The sequence below is a fragment of the Tenrec ecaudatus genome, chromosome 3, assembly GCF_050624435.1.
Source record: "Tenrec ecaudatus isolate mTenEca1 chromosome 3, mTenEca1.hap1, whole genome shotgun sequence".
NCBI classification, from domain to species: domain Eukaryota; kingdom Metazoa; phylum Chordata; class Mammalia; order Afrosoricida; family Tenrecidae; genus Tenrec; species Tenrec ecaudatus.
The window spans coordinates 182,357,185-182,372,222 of record NC_134532.1 but is presented as its reverse complement, the minus strand read 5'-3'; the positions used below and the strand labels follow the sequence as shown (position 1 = coordinate 182,372,222).

General features: G+C 43.1%; 1 protein-coding gene across 1 annotated transcript; it reads left to right on the top strand.

Moving 5' to 3' along the window:
- The first annotated feature begins 11,493 nt into the window (after positions 1-11,493).
- On the top strand, positions 11,494-11,916 carry LOC142443707 (copper transport protein ATOX1). Its single transcript, XM_075545002.1, has one exon. The coding sequence runs from the start codon at positions 11,518-11,520 to the stop codon at positions 11,722-11,724; it is 207 nt and encodes a 68-aa protein (XP_075401117.1). The 5' UTR covers positions 11,494-11,517; the 3' UTR covers positions 11,725-11,916.
- Positions 11,917-15,038: the final 3,122 nt, after the last annotated feature.

The window sequence follows — 15,038 nt, the reverse complement described above, 5'->3', positions numbered from 1 at the left end:
ATAAGAGTTGTATGAGCCCCTAATAAAATGTAAAAAAAGAAAAGAAAAAAATATATAATTGAAAACACACACAAACAGCAGAAGAAAAATGAGATGACTGGGACTTCTCTTATGGGCATAAAAAATTTCATCAAATAAGTAAAAAGACCCAGTGGCCTCGCTTGGGCTTAGAGGTGGTGGTCCCCAAGGCCTCAGAAGCCTATCCCGCGACCTTGTGCCTGGAAACATTGCCACTATCTGGCCTGTCTGGCAGAAACCAGGAGATCAGTCTGCTCCTCCCACCCCTTCCCGTCCCCCTGGACGGCCACCTGCCAGCTCTGCAGGATGTGCCATAATGGTGTCCCAGGATTCACAGTCAGGATGCTAATTAAACAAGGCATGGAACAGGAGACACAGTCACAAATTCAAGACTGGCGGCAGACGAAATACATCACAGTTACTATGACACCGCAGAAGCAGAAACAGGACCCGATTGAGACATACATGTTATGTTAGAAGAGCTTGCATGACTGCTCCATGGCCAAGGCAGCCAGGGCAAGGCTGATAGGCCCATGACTCATGACTATGCGAACAGCTGGACAGTCCCCAGTACACTGATCCCATCAAAGGCACACGCAGGCAAACCCCTAAGGAGGACTGCCCACCCCTCCCCAGACTGGCTAGAGTAATCCACTCTCCAATGCACTCTGCCTGATGGCAAGATTATCTACATCCTTGGTTAACAATCAGAAGAGATTCAATGAAGCCTTAATCTACATGGGGATTTTGCAAATCACTTTGGGGTTTTCACTTATGCAGAGTAGTCAGATTTAAGCTTTAATAAACTATTAAATCTACACGCACACACACACAGATTTGCTGCTGTCAAGTCTATATCGATTCACAGTGACCCAATAGGATAGGGTAGAACTGCCCCTGTGCGTTTCCTAGACTGTAACTGTTCTTGTTTGTTTGTAAAAAACTGTAACTGTTTAAGAGAGTAGAAAACCCTGTCTTTTCCCCATGGGGCAGGTGATAGTTCGTATTGCAGACCTTGCGGATCACAACCCAATGTGTAACCACTCCTCTAGCAGGACACCTCTAAGTTTCTAAGTGAACTGTTTTAAGTCTGGACACTTGAGTGTTTGTCTATATTCATAGATAACCTGAGGCTTTACAGAATGCAGCTGCTCCTGGTGCCCATTAGGCATAGATAAACACTTCACAGTACTTATTATTCTGGGTGCAGGGACCTTTAGGTCTTGGTTCTGTGGGTTATTTTAGACAATTCGTCTAAGATCTTATTATTGCCGTTCTACCTCTAGCTTTCATGAAAGTCGAGGTAGCCCACAAAGACCATTGCCTCTTGACATCTTTTCAGAGGGTGCGGGGATGGGATTGGTGCCTGAACGCCATTTTGAATTAAACAATGTTTCAGAGAAACCTGGGGAGACCTTTTTGCTCCGGGTATTGTACTCTTTTTGAAAAACCCAGTGTGTCTAAAAACAAACAAAAACTCCCAAATGGAAAATCAGACTGGGTGCTTAGTTATAGGTAAGATCATTTTATTTGATATCCAAGACATGTTATGATATGTCTGTCAAGTGGTTGTAATCAAACATTCACTCTCTTACGATGCATCTTAAAATAGGTCTGCATAACCCTTGAGATCCCCTACCCGTCACACCTACACACTGACTGGTCTGAGTGGTTTTCAAAAGAGGAAATGTAAAATTAAAGCGGACTTAAATTCTTTTGTGACACACTACCTAGTATCAAAAAACAACACATCACGGAAGGTGTGTCCACTGGACAACAGAGTGTGGGGATTCCAAAAGTACGGGCATTAGAAAAAATGAATTCTTCTATCAAACTTAAATGTTTGGTTATTCATTTACTGCCTTGCCCTCCTGTTACTTAATTATCATTAGATAGAACCATATCTTCGCTGCCTTGTCTTTTCAGTTTGTCGTGCTCATGCAAACATATCGTGTTCTGTGTCAAATAAAATTCCAGTTGGATTCAGGAAAAAAAACAAACACAAAAAAGCCCGCGTCTGCATAAACGAAAGCAATTCTTCCACTGGACTCACGTACCATGCAAACATCAGTCTCCACATCCTTGAGAGCTGAAGACACAACGGTGCCTGGCTGCCTCTACCAATTCTGAAAAGGCTCACACTAGCAAGTTCTTGAGAGAGTGAGAGAAAAATGTAGGACAGAACTCAAAATCACCAAACAGACCAGACTCACTGGCAAGATGGAGACTGGTGGGGTCCCTTACCCTTCAGGTCTAGAACTGAACTTACCCCAGTTACAAGAATCAGCCGTTTAAAATCCAAAGAGCAGCATTTGTGAAGGAGAAAATTCACATCGTTAGGAAAGAAGGTGGAATGGAAATAAAAATACAAAGAGGAAGCTGGGAAATGGATAGTGCTTTCAGAGGATTGCAATGAATGAGTTGAATCAGAATATTTATTAATGATTAAATGTAAAATCTCAATTTATAATAAACATTTTAAAAACTCTCCAAGGCGATATGATCAAGAAAAATAAATAATGAAAAGTAGACTTAAAAATAATGCTAAAAGTATATAGACCCAAACGGAAGATATATAAAAAAACAATAGCTTCACATTTTGTTTTTTTAAAATCATTTTATTGGGGCCTCCTACAACTCTTATCATAATCCATACATCCATCCATGGTGTCAAGCACATTTGTACATTTGTTGCCATCATCATTCTCAAAACATTTTCTTTCTACTTAAGCCTTTGGTATCAGCTCCTCATTTTTCCCCTCCCTGTCCCACCCTCCCTCCCTTCCTCACAAACCCTTGATAATTTATAAATTATTATTTTATCATCTCTTAACACTGTCCGATGTCTACCTTCACCCACTTTTCTGTTGTCCATCCTCCAGGGAAGGGGTTATATGTAGAGCCTTGTAATCCCCCTTTCTACCCCACCTTCCCCTTCCCCTCTTGGTATCACTACTCTCATTATTGGTCCTGAGGGGTTTATCAGTCCTGGATTCCCTGTGTTTCCAATTCCTATCTGTACCAGTGTACATCCTCTGGTCTAGCCAGATTTGTAAGGTAGAATTGGGATCATGATAGTGGGAGGGGGGTGTGGAGGGAAGCATTTAAGAACTAGAGGAAAGTTATATATTTCATTGTTGCTATACTGCAACCTTACTGGCTCGTCTCCTTCCCGTGACCCTTCTGTAAGGAGATGTCCAGTTGCCTACAGATTTGTTCTTTGATGCCTGAATACTGATCCTATTGGCACCTTGTGATCACACAGGCCGGTGTGCTTCTTCCATGTGGGCTTTGTTACATCTCAGTTAGATGGCCGCTTGTTTTTCTTCAAGCCTTTAAGACCCTACATGCTATATCTTTTGATAGGCAGGCACCATCAGCTTTCTTCACCACATTTGCTTATGCACCCGCTTTGTCTTTAGCGATTGTGTCTGGAAGGTAAGCATCATGGAATGCCAGTTTATAGAACAAAGTGTTCTTGCATTGAGGGAGTACTTGAGTAGAGGCCCAATATCCACCTGCTACCTTAATACTAAACCTATAAATATATGTACATAGATCTATTTCCCCATCATCATATATGAATATATTTACATATGTACATGCCTGTATTTAGACCTCTATAAATGCCTTGCTTTGCCTCCTAGTTCTTTCCTCTATTTCCTTTTACTTTCCTCTTGTGCCACTCTTGTGCTCAGCTTTCATTTGGGTTTCAGTAATTCCTCTCGGTTACATTGTCCCATGATCAAGCCCTATCAGGCCTCCTACACTCTCCTTGCTGTTGATTTTAGATCACTTGTTGTTCCCTTGTCCCTGGGTTTGTTAACACCCACTTCCTTCCCCATGCCTCTCCCTCTCCCAAGTCCCCCTGGAACTGTTGGTACCGTTGTTTTCACCCCCAGATTGTTTATCCCGCCTATCTTATCTAAATAGACCTGCAGATATAATAATATGCACAAAAAATAAGACACATTTAAATATTTTTGTTTGATAAATGTTTCTATAATTTTTGTAGCAAAATAAAGACCAAAAACCCTAGTCCACACATCTGCCCTTAACTTGAGTCAGTTTTTGGTTTTTTAACAATGTGGTTCTTCCAGTCTGACCTTGATTGCCCTGCGCTTACTCTCATTTGGTATCACAGAAGCAGAGTGTTGAAGATAGTCTTAAAATGGTGCTCAAAGAATTTCCAAGGAAATTCCAAGGAGACATGTGTGGACATCACTAGATTTTTATCTATCTATCTATGGTAACTAGCTGTTTATTTTTCATCCTTAGATTTTTTCTCTCTCCAAAAAGGAGACTCACACTTTGGTGGGGGAAGTAGGGAAGGTCTTGTTTGCCCTTGGGAAAAACACAACATTTAAAATAAACCCCAACAGGAAGAGCCAAGCGGTACTAACTTGTTAATCAGGCATTTTTTAATCTGAATTTCTTTTTATTCTGCCTCTTGCTTTTGGCTACATGTGTTTTAGATTTGGCTTTACAAAGGGTCAACATTTTTCATAGGTGAGAGAGGCTTGATTCTGAGATCTACCTGATTTCACCCCAAAATATTACATATTGGAGGAAATATTAAAGGATTCAAGTGGAACCCTACTAGAATAAAACAAACCTTGCTGTGTTTAACTTAAAACACACTTATCACAATTACAGAAACTGAAATATTTATTTGGCCTTAAAGCTAAAACACCCTTCATGGACAGAAGCAGAGGACAGTTATGCCAAAGTCATAGACTTTAAGGTCATTGAGTTTTGATCGACTATAGACTACTTTTTGTTTGAGCCAGGTCCAGACCATGCAGCCACTTCTCCCAACTCTCCCGAAAGATAGCTGGTTGGACTGTGTGGACCCTCCCCCCACCCCACACCCCTTGAAGACCAGAGCTGACTGTGCAGTCCCTGCCTCCAGCATTCCAAGGAGCTTATCTCCCCAGCCTGGGTCTGTACAGCCCTGTCCCTCAGCGTTCCAGGATGATTTACTCACAGACCACATCCTGACTCAGACCCTGCAACTGCAGCACCAGAAGGCCTCCCTCCCTCTTAGCAGCGCAAACATCCTCAGCTCAAGCCCTCCATATGTCCCACCGCCTCACTGCCAGGCACGACGGACTTCCCTCACCTTAATAAAGCCTCTCTACATTTCTCATTCCTGACTGAGCCTTGTCTCCTTTGCCTCCATCTCCAATTTGTCACTTTTGCGGTTTCCTGGCATTGACAACTCGGGTTTAGTCTATCTTTATTACCCATCTTCACATTCTATGCTGTTGTGTGATATGCCTTAGGTTCTGGACAATAGGAATGTGGCCTAAGTCAATAAGTGTGTGTTGTTGTTGTTGTTAGTGCCAACTCACAGTGGCCCTCTGTATGACAGAGTGAAACACTGCCTGGTCCTGGGCCGTCCTCACACTTGTGCTTGGGTTTGAACCCACAGATACAGCCACTGTATCAAACCATCCTGTCAAATGGTTCCTCTTTTTCACTGTCACACTAGTTCCCAAGCATGGTGTCCTTTTCAAGGGATTTGTTTCTCCTGACAACGTGTCCAAGGAATGTGAAATGAAGTTGAGCCATTCTTGACTCTAAGGAGCATTCTGGTTGTACTTCTTCCAAGATAGATCTGTTTGGTTTTTTGTCCGTCCATGATTCTTTCAATAGTCTGCCAGAACCATAGTTCAAATACATCAATTCTTCTTCTGTCTTCTTTTTTTTTCTTCTGTCTTCTTCATTCAGTGTCCAACTCTCATATGCATATAAGATGATCCCAAAATACCATGGCTTGTGTGTAGTGAAGTGAAATAATATGGCATGATTCCTTTATCCAGAGTCTTTGTAATTCACGCCCAGCAACTGGGTGGGGGCATTTTTCTGGGTCTGAAAGCCATTCCATCAGCAGGAAGAAAAATCCTATGACTATCAAGAAAGAAAAGCCACCGAGGCATGTACAAGATCTCTGCCTGAAGTGGCAGAGGCAGCTGAGAAGCCAGGCACCACAGCACGAAGACCATGAGCCCGAGCAGAGGAGCAGGGGCATGAGAGCAGAGCAGCTAGTGGATGTCTTGGCGTACGGAATGAGGCGGAGGCCAAGAGACCACATAACTGAGAGGTTAGGGACCAGAGAGAAAAACACCTGCCTGGCTGGCTGAGAAGTCCTGTGGACAAATGAACTATACATTTTGTAATCTGTTGTTAGATGTCATCAAGTTGATTCCAACTCCTAGAGATCTTATATGCAACAGAATGAAACACTGCCTGGTCCTGCACCATCCTCACCATTGCCGTCGTGTTTAAGTACATTGTTGCAGCCCCTGTGTTAGTCCATCCCATTGAGGACCTTCCTCCTTTTTTGCTGACTCTCTATTTACCAAGCATAATGTTCTTTTCCAGGGACTGGTCTCTCCTGATGATATATCCAAATTATGAGACAAAGTCTGGCCATACTTGCTCCTAAGAAGCCCTCTTGCTGTTCTTCAAGACAGTAAGTTTGAGCTTCAACGAGATTAGTAGAGACAGTGCCAGTTGCTAAAAACAAAAAACAAAAAAAACAGTTGTGTTTGAAATTATTATGATTCATGGCAATCCAGGGACTCCTGGATTTATATGAAGAAATATGTATCTCAAAGCCTTACATTAATGTTTTCTTTGAGAACTACAAGATCTAAATTCAATGGAAGAAATAATGGGTCCTCTGTCACCAAGATCTCCCCGAGTCATAAGAATATGGTCCATGCACCGAGAGTTTTTATCTGCACCAATGTGCGTCCTCCGGTCTAGCCCGATTTATAAGGTAGAACTGGGTCATGACAGTGGGGGGGGGGGGGAGCATTCAGAAACTAGAGGAAGGTTGTGTGTTTCCTAGGTGCTATACTGCACCCTGGTTGAGCCATCCTGCCTTGTGACCCCTCTGTGAATGATGGATTGTTATGAGATTTGTAAGAGCCCCCCAATAAAATGATTAATTAAAAAAAGACATTTCCTCCCAGCCAGTACTAACAAAGCAGCTTTACATTTTTATGGTGGCCTCAAAACCCTCATCTTCATCTTCCTCCATTACAGATCCAAACATTTGCTATCCTCCCTGTGAGGGACCGCAAATACATGTATGTACACACAGCAGGGCTGAGAAGAGACGCTGCTACACACAGAAAGACAGTGTTCTCAATGTTTCTGATCCTGACCTGATATAAGCTGCTAATTTCCCCGATAAACTCCCACGATTGTGAGTATTGTCTGTGAGTTCTGTGTGGCCAGTGCAATAGTGAGAACCAAGCAGAGAAGTAGATGCTGTAGGGGGGACAGTGTGTGACAAAATAGAATAAACATAAAAAAAAAAAGATGAATGGAGGGTAGAGGCACTTTGTCTGACGTCTGCCTCACAGAAGGCATTCTTGCAAGACTTCGAGTTGGAGTCTCTGCAGAGCCAGAGGAGGTCAGACATGACCTCCTCCCCATGTCCTCAGGTCACAATAGAATAGACGTCCTCAATTACGTGGGAGAGAAAACAAACAAGCAAAATACAGCCTTACTGGTCTGACAGAGACTGGGAGAACCCGGAGGCAATCCTCCTTAGGTACTCCTCATGCCCAGAGCTGAACTCACCTTTCAGCCAAAAGGTAGACAGTTACCTGTAACACCAGGGAGGTAGCACTCCTGAGAAGAAGAGACCTGAGAAATTCAAATGAGGGGCATTTGCACGGGGTAAAGCGCAGAAGGCAGAAAGAGACAGGAAAGAAGGCTGAAGGGAAATGGTAAATACAAGAAGGAAGTGGAAAGAATATGCTGTCACACTGTCGGGAGCATAATCACATAGAAAATGTGTGCCATTGTTGAAAGGAGGCCAATCTGCTTTGTAAAGTTCCACTCAAATCACAAGCAATTTTTTTCCTTATTTTAGAAAGAAGTAGAATGCATGTGAAGTTGGGAAATGGCACCAATGCCAACCCAGAGAACACTGTCCATCTTTGTTTTCCTTTTAAATTGTATTTATTTATTATGGCGGAATTTCTTTTCTTTCTCTTTTTTACATGTTTATTGGTGCCTAATCCACAGGTCATCCAATTTAATAGTTCAATTGTTCAAGAATTGTACAATCATTACCATAATCAATTTTAGAAACCCCCTCCCATAGTTAAATAGCCTTTAAAATGAGTTGTGTAATCACAATCATTACTAGTGTCCCCTTCCCCCTCCTGCCTTCATTGTCTGCTCCCCAAATCTCTGCACCCTCCCACCTCCCACCCCCACCCCTCCATCCCCTATTAAACCCTTGTACTAGTTCTTATCTCTGTGCATCTCTCTCTGTGCTTCACAAACTGGGAAAAGCAGTGGAAATAATAAAAAACAAAGTTGAAATAAGTGGTAAAGGTAAAATAATACTAATATAAAGATAAACATACAAATATTGAGTAAGAAAGAAAAGACCACATTTTGTCATGGAACACGCAAGAAATATTTGTAGCTGGAGCAAATTCAGGTTGGGTCAATAGGGAGGCCAGCTTATTAGGGAGCCAGGATAGGCATGGAGGGGGTTGTCCCTCCCATGCCGGTACAGGCCCCATAGAGGGGGCTGGGAAGGAATCAGGCAATTATTAACCACCACGAAGATTTTAACTGGGCGGCTCAAACTAGGCCCCGGCTCATGACCCCACCCAGGTGGGCTTAATTCAGCCAATGGGGTTAACTCTTCTCCAGGAGGGGGTTTGAAATACCCTGGCAGCAGGAAGGCAGTCTTTTTACCCCTCTTTGGAGCTCCAGCCATGCCGCTCCATCTCTGTCCTCCAGTCATCACGTGTGGGTGTGCAGTCCCACGAGGTTGCCCGTGTTCACTGGTGGGCCCCAGTGGGGTCCGTGAGGTTTGGCATGCTTCCCTGAAATAGCGTGTACTCTTTTGAGACTGTAAAACCTGAAACTTATGTCCTTTATAAAAAACCCACTTGGATTTTACAAACCAGGCTTCATTTTAAATTCTTTCTGGTGCGAAGCCAAGAACTGAGGTATTACCCTGTCGAGAAACCTAACAAGCTGACCAAGTGTCAAGTTCAATTCCACATAATCAAGATTACAGTGACCTCTGTCTTATTGTGAGGCTGTTTGAGACCCTTGCCTGTGGCTAGTGGGGGTCTGCCTGTGGCTTAATCGCCCTAGTTACTCTGCTGGCAGGTTTGGGGCTCCTACTGTCCTCCATAGCCTTCTACCAATTGGGTGTTTATAATTTTAGCTCTGATACTTTTCCCTTGGCTGTATTTGAATTTTGTTATTGTCATCACACAAGCTGGGGTGCTTCTTCCACGTGGACTTAGTTGACCCCTCGCTTAGAGTTGCCACTGTAAATCTCTATGGAAACAGCCTTGTCTTTTTCCTGTGACGTGGTGGCGAGCAGCCTGATGCCCAGCCAACGATGTCACAGTACTCCAGATTGTAATTTGGCATTTTAAAATACAAGGGGCTCCAAAATGTTCATGAAAGATAATGGACTAATGGACCACACAAATACCACTGTCCAGGACCTGATACCAAAAGAACTGGATAGTACCCAGCTACCACTACACTCTCGGTTCTAAAAGCGTACCTTACTTGAGAAAGTCCTGATCAGAACGGAGAAGAATGTGAAACAAATCTTACCTTCATAACAAAAGGACCCGGCCCTCGATCTATGGCTCTTAGTTAGACCTGAATTTGTCTCCATGGTTCAATTTTCAGACACACAGCAGATGGTTTATAAGGGGGATAATCACACCAACGAGGTATGCACACCTTAGAGTTTTCAACGATTTAACATGAAAAGGGCAGCACTGATCCAAGGGCCACGTTCCGACGAGGAGGAAAGGAAGTGGAATGGAAACCTGGAACCCAGGGAAGACGTGGGAATGATGCTCTGCTGAGGGCACTGCAAGAAGGAGGGGACTCAAAGCGAGTATGAATTGTCGACTATAAATTGATGGCCTGCTCTGTAAACCTTCGCTCGGTTTTCTATGAAAGCTTTCTTTTGCAGCTTTTTTGTTTCTCCGTTTTATTGGGTTTGCAGTTTTTCACTAGATCCTGTATTTTGCTAGTACGCCTCTTGCTTTTCTTTACGCTGCTTAGAAACCTTGTAGAAAAGCATATTTAATTTGTCATGCTGCATTGTTTGTTGTGTCTTCAGACCTTGAACAGAAAATGGGGCAGAGAAGTTGAAAGTTCAAACTGCGTTCCATTCGTTTCCTGCCACAGTGGAGAAATAGTGCCTTCTAGTGTTTGGAACAGTATTGCTAGTTACACTCTGGTTAGCCGTCTACAGAGTAAAACGCCAAATGCTTTTAGAAACAGGCAACTTATTTTGTGCTTCTTCTAGTTTACCTATTCCATTCCTTAAATATATATTTATAAACATACATGCATATGTACACATACACACAGTTTTATACATGTATGTTTTACATATACATGTATTTTAGACATGTATACAGTTTTCTTTTCCATTTGTTAAACATATACATTACATAGCAGTGTTGTCAAACAGGCAGATATATTCAATAAGCAATCTATGTTGTGCTTGTTCCAGTTTTTCTATTCCATTTGTTAAATAGATAAATAATATATATCTATATATCTATCGGTGCTGTCGAGCAGGCAGATGTGTTCATTCGGGAGTTTCCCAGGTATGCCAGGGAAGCTGTTGCCCTCTTGCTTGCCAGCTGTATTGGGGTGTGTGTAGCATTCTCTAAAATTCCTATTTGCTGACTACTCCAAAATTTTAAATCATAGAAATAGATGTTTGTATGTGTCCGTCTTGGTATTAGCCATATGAATACAAGACATTTATTTTTTTGTTCTGTTTACTTAAGGTTTTGTAATGTGCCATTGTATTATAACAAGAGTTATCAATTTAGTAATTTTTCTTTGAGTTATGTGAATTTCTTTCTCTAAAGCAATATACGGGTGAGGGAAAGTTTATTGCAATGATTTTATAAAAATCATTTTATTGGGGGCTCTTACAGCTCTTACACAATCCATACATCCATCGTGTCAAGCATATTTGTACATATGTTGCCATCATCATTTTCAAAACATTTTCTTTCTACTTGAGCCCTTGGCGTCACCTCCTCATTATTTCCACTCTTTCCCCCATCCTCCCTCCCTCCCTCATGAACCCTTGAAAATATATAAATTATTAGTATTTTCACATCTTATGCCAACTCCTGTCTCCCTTCACCCACTTTTCTGTTGTTTGTCTCCCTGAAGAGAAGTTATACTTTGATCATTGTGATCGGTGCCCACTTTCTTCTCCCACGTGCCCCCTACCCTTCTAGTGTTGCTACTCTCATTACTGGTCTGGATTCCCTGTGATTCCAGCTCTTATCTTTACCCATGTACATGCTCTGGTCTAGCCAGATTTGAACTAGGGTCATGATAGTGGGGAGGAGGAAGAACTGGGTAGAATTGGGGTCATGATAGTGGGGAGGAGGAAGCATTAAAAAACTAGAGGAATGGGGAGGATCGCTGCCATCACCACCGTCGGTCATGCCGAAGCACGTGTTCTCCGTGGACATGGCCTGTGAGGGCTGCTCTAACGCGGTCAGTCGAGTCCTCAACAAGCTGGGAGGAGTTCAGGTTGACATCGACCTGCCCAACAAGAAGGTCTGCGTGGACTCGGAGCACAGCGTGGACACTCTGCTCGAGACCCTGAAGAAAACAGGGAAAACCGTGTCCTACATTGGTCCCCAGTAGCACGGGCCTGGCCCCTGACCCACAGGATGGACCAAAGAGGGCAGGTTGGCGGATCCTCTCCTGTCCTGGCTTCCAGAAAGACCCAGCAGCCCTGCTCAGTGATAAGTTCCAGTGGAGACCCTCACTCGCCCGATGCTCCCTTGCTTCCATGCAATAAAGCCACGCTGCTCTTATTGAAAAAAACAAACAAAACTAGAGGAATGTTGTATGTTTCGATGGTGCTATACTGCACCCTGTCTGGCTTGTCTCTTCTTTGTGACCCTTTTTTGAGGGGATGGCCAATTGTCTACAGATGGACTTTGGGTCAATACTCCACCCACCTCTGGTTTTCATTGATATGATTGTTTGTTCTGGGTCTTCTGATGCCTGATACTTGATCCCATTGACCTATCATGATCGCACAGGCTGGTGTGCTTCTTGCAGGTGGGCTTTGTGGCTTCTCAGCTAGATGGCCGCTTGTTTATCTTCAAGCCTTTAAGGCCCCAGATGCTATATCTTTTGATAGCCAGGCACCGTCAACTTTCTTCACCACATTTACTATGCACCCATTTTGCCTTCAGTGATTGTGTCAGGAAGGTGTGATCATCATGGAATGCCAGGTTATTAGAACAAACTGTTCTTGTATTGAGGGAGTACTTGAGTAGAGGCCCTATGTCCGTCTGCTACCTTAATATTTAATATATATGTACATAGATCTATTTCCCTATCATTGTATATAAATATATTTACAAATGTACATATCTATGTTTATACCTCTAAATGTCTTTTGCCTCCTAGTTCTTTCCTCTACTTCTTTTAACCCCCTGTCCCACTATCATGTTCTACCTTCATCGGCACTTTGTACTTCCGCTCGGCTACATTGCACTTGATCGAACCCCACCAGGCATTCTGTGCCCTCCTCATCATCGATTTTAGATCACTGGTTCTTTCCTTTCCTGGGTTTGTTGGCTCCCCGCCATCCTTTCCCCCTTTCCCATGCTCCTCTACCCCAACCGTCAGTCCCCATGTTTTCTCCTAGGGATTGTTTATCCTGCCTGTCTTATAGACATGCAAGAAAAAAAATAAAACCCAACAAAAAAGAAAAGCCTATAAATAGTTCCAGGTCTGTCTGTTGACCTTTATGAGTGTTTTCCAGTCAAATCTGATGAGGTGCCGTGCCTTGATCCCAAAGTCTATTTTTGGGATTCCTTGGGGCCTCCGCTGCATGCCCTTCATGTTTTGCTCTGGTGTGATGGGGTCAGACGGGCACAATTCCTGCACTGTGTCTCCAGTGTTGTCCCCTTTAGCTCGATGGATCAGTGAGGGTACATTATGTCTCGTGGTGGGGCCGGCCCTATGGTCCTCTCTGTGCCTTGACTGCTCCAAGCCGGAATATTGTCCTCAGGGCGTGGTGGGCCAGGATGTGCAGCATACTTTTTAATGAGTTCTTGTAGACAGTTTCTTTCCTTGGCAAAGAACGGAAAGGCACATGGAACAACTATCTACCAGGAATTAGCTATGTGTTAACTCATACAATTCCCACAATGATCAAACGAAGTAGGTAAGCTTGTGGTCATTTTAGAAATGGATACTCTCAGAGCTTAAAAACTTGCCCTTAATTTGCACAATTAGGAAGAGATGAAGACAGGATATGACTCTCAAAAACACTAACAACAACAATAAAACCAAACTCTGACTGTCATCAAGTCCATTCCACTCCTAGGGGCCCTATAGGACAGGGTAGAACTGCCCCTGTGGGTTTCTGAGTCTGTGATTCTTTACTGGAGTAGAAAGACGCCTCTTTTGCCCAGAGCTGTTGGTGGTTTCAAACTGCTGACCTGTAAGATAGCAGCCCAAAGTATAACCACTATGCCAGCAGAGCTCCAGATATGAGACTAGTGGTGTCTAAATTAAAGGTCTTCTTAAATTTCAGCCTTTAATCATTAACAAGCTATTTGATTTGAGACAAATTACTTAACACTCTGGGCCTCAGTTTTCTTTTTTTGTTTGTTTGTTTGTTTTTTGTTTAAACATTTTATTAGGGGCTCATACAACTCTTTTATCACAATCCATACATATACATACATCAATTGTATAAAGCACATCTGTTCAGTTTTCTTATTTGTAAAATGAAAATGAACTAGATTCTTTCTTAAGATTTTTAGGATCGGTGGCAGAGATTTAAATTGTCTACCCAATAGTGGGTAAATTTGCTGCACGAGTCCTCTCTAAAGCTTTACCTGGAGGAGAAAAGTGCACCAAGCTATGGTATTTTCCATTTCCTCGTATTCATGTGAAAGTTGGGCATTGAGTAAGAACGACCAAAGGAAAAATGATGCCCTTGAACTATGGTTTTTGCAAACAATGTTGAAAGTACTGTGGACTGCCAAAAGAACCAATGGATCTGTTTTGGAAGAAGTACAGCCAGAATGCTCCTTAGAGGGAAGGATGGCAGCACTTTGTCTCTCACTTTGAAGGTGGGAAAGGTTGCTCTTACGCTCTACCAAGTTAGTTATGATGAATATGTGATGATTATAAGCAATACCACTAATGAGCTACAGGTTGTCAGAATTCAATTGTAAACATCAGTACAGAGCTCATAGTTAGGGGAAAGAAACAATTTTCCTGAAATAAATAGCTCATATTTTGGTATCATGTCTGATGTTCAGAATAAAATGTTACAACATTTAACAAATGTAAACGAAGACTTTGTCGCTCGTATTTTGGGCATGTTGTTAGGGGAGACAAGTCTCTGGAAAAGGGCATCTTGCTTGGAAAGGTGGAGGGGCCGGGAAAAATAGGAAGACTGTCAACATCAGTGGTTCTCAACCTTCTGAATGCAGCGACTCTTTCATTCAGTTCCTTATGTTGTGGTGACACCCCCACCCAACCATAAAATGATTTTCGTTGCTATTTCCTCACCGTCATTTTGTTACTGTTATGAATCGAGTGACCCTTGCGAAAGGGGTCGCGACCCACAGGTTGAGAACGGCTGCTCAACAAGCGGGGTTGACACGGTGGCTGCAATGACTGCCCCGAACGCGACAGTGACGGAGAGTATGGCACATGACTGAGCAGTGTCTCCTTATGTTGAATATAGAGCTTCTGTGAGTCAGACCCAACTCACCTAGCACCCACCACCCAGTATCCATTAACCTGCTCTCCTTAAAAGCAGGATGGGGACAGGCCTCCTCCCGTTTCTCCCTCACCCTTATTATGAACGGCAATGTCGAGGCTAAAATAGGAGAGTGGGGGATGCCCTCCCGCCTTATTGCAATGCTCATTCTCCACTGCTCTCGTCCCAAGCCTATGTCGGTCTCCAAAGCAGGGAGTGT

What these genes read in the sequence shown, in the direction of transcription:
- LOC142443707 (XM_075545002.1), top strand. Translation starts at nt 11,518, where the DNA reads ATGCCGAAGCACGTGTTCTCCGTGGACATGGCCTGTGAGGGCTGCTCT.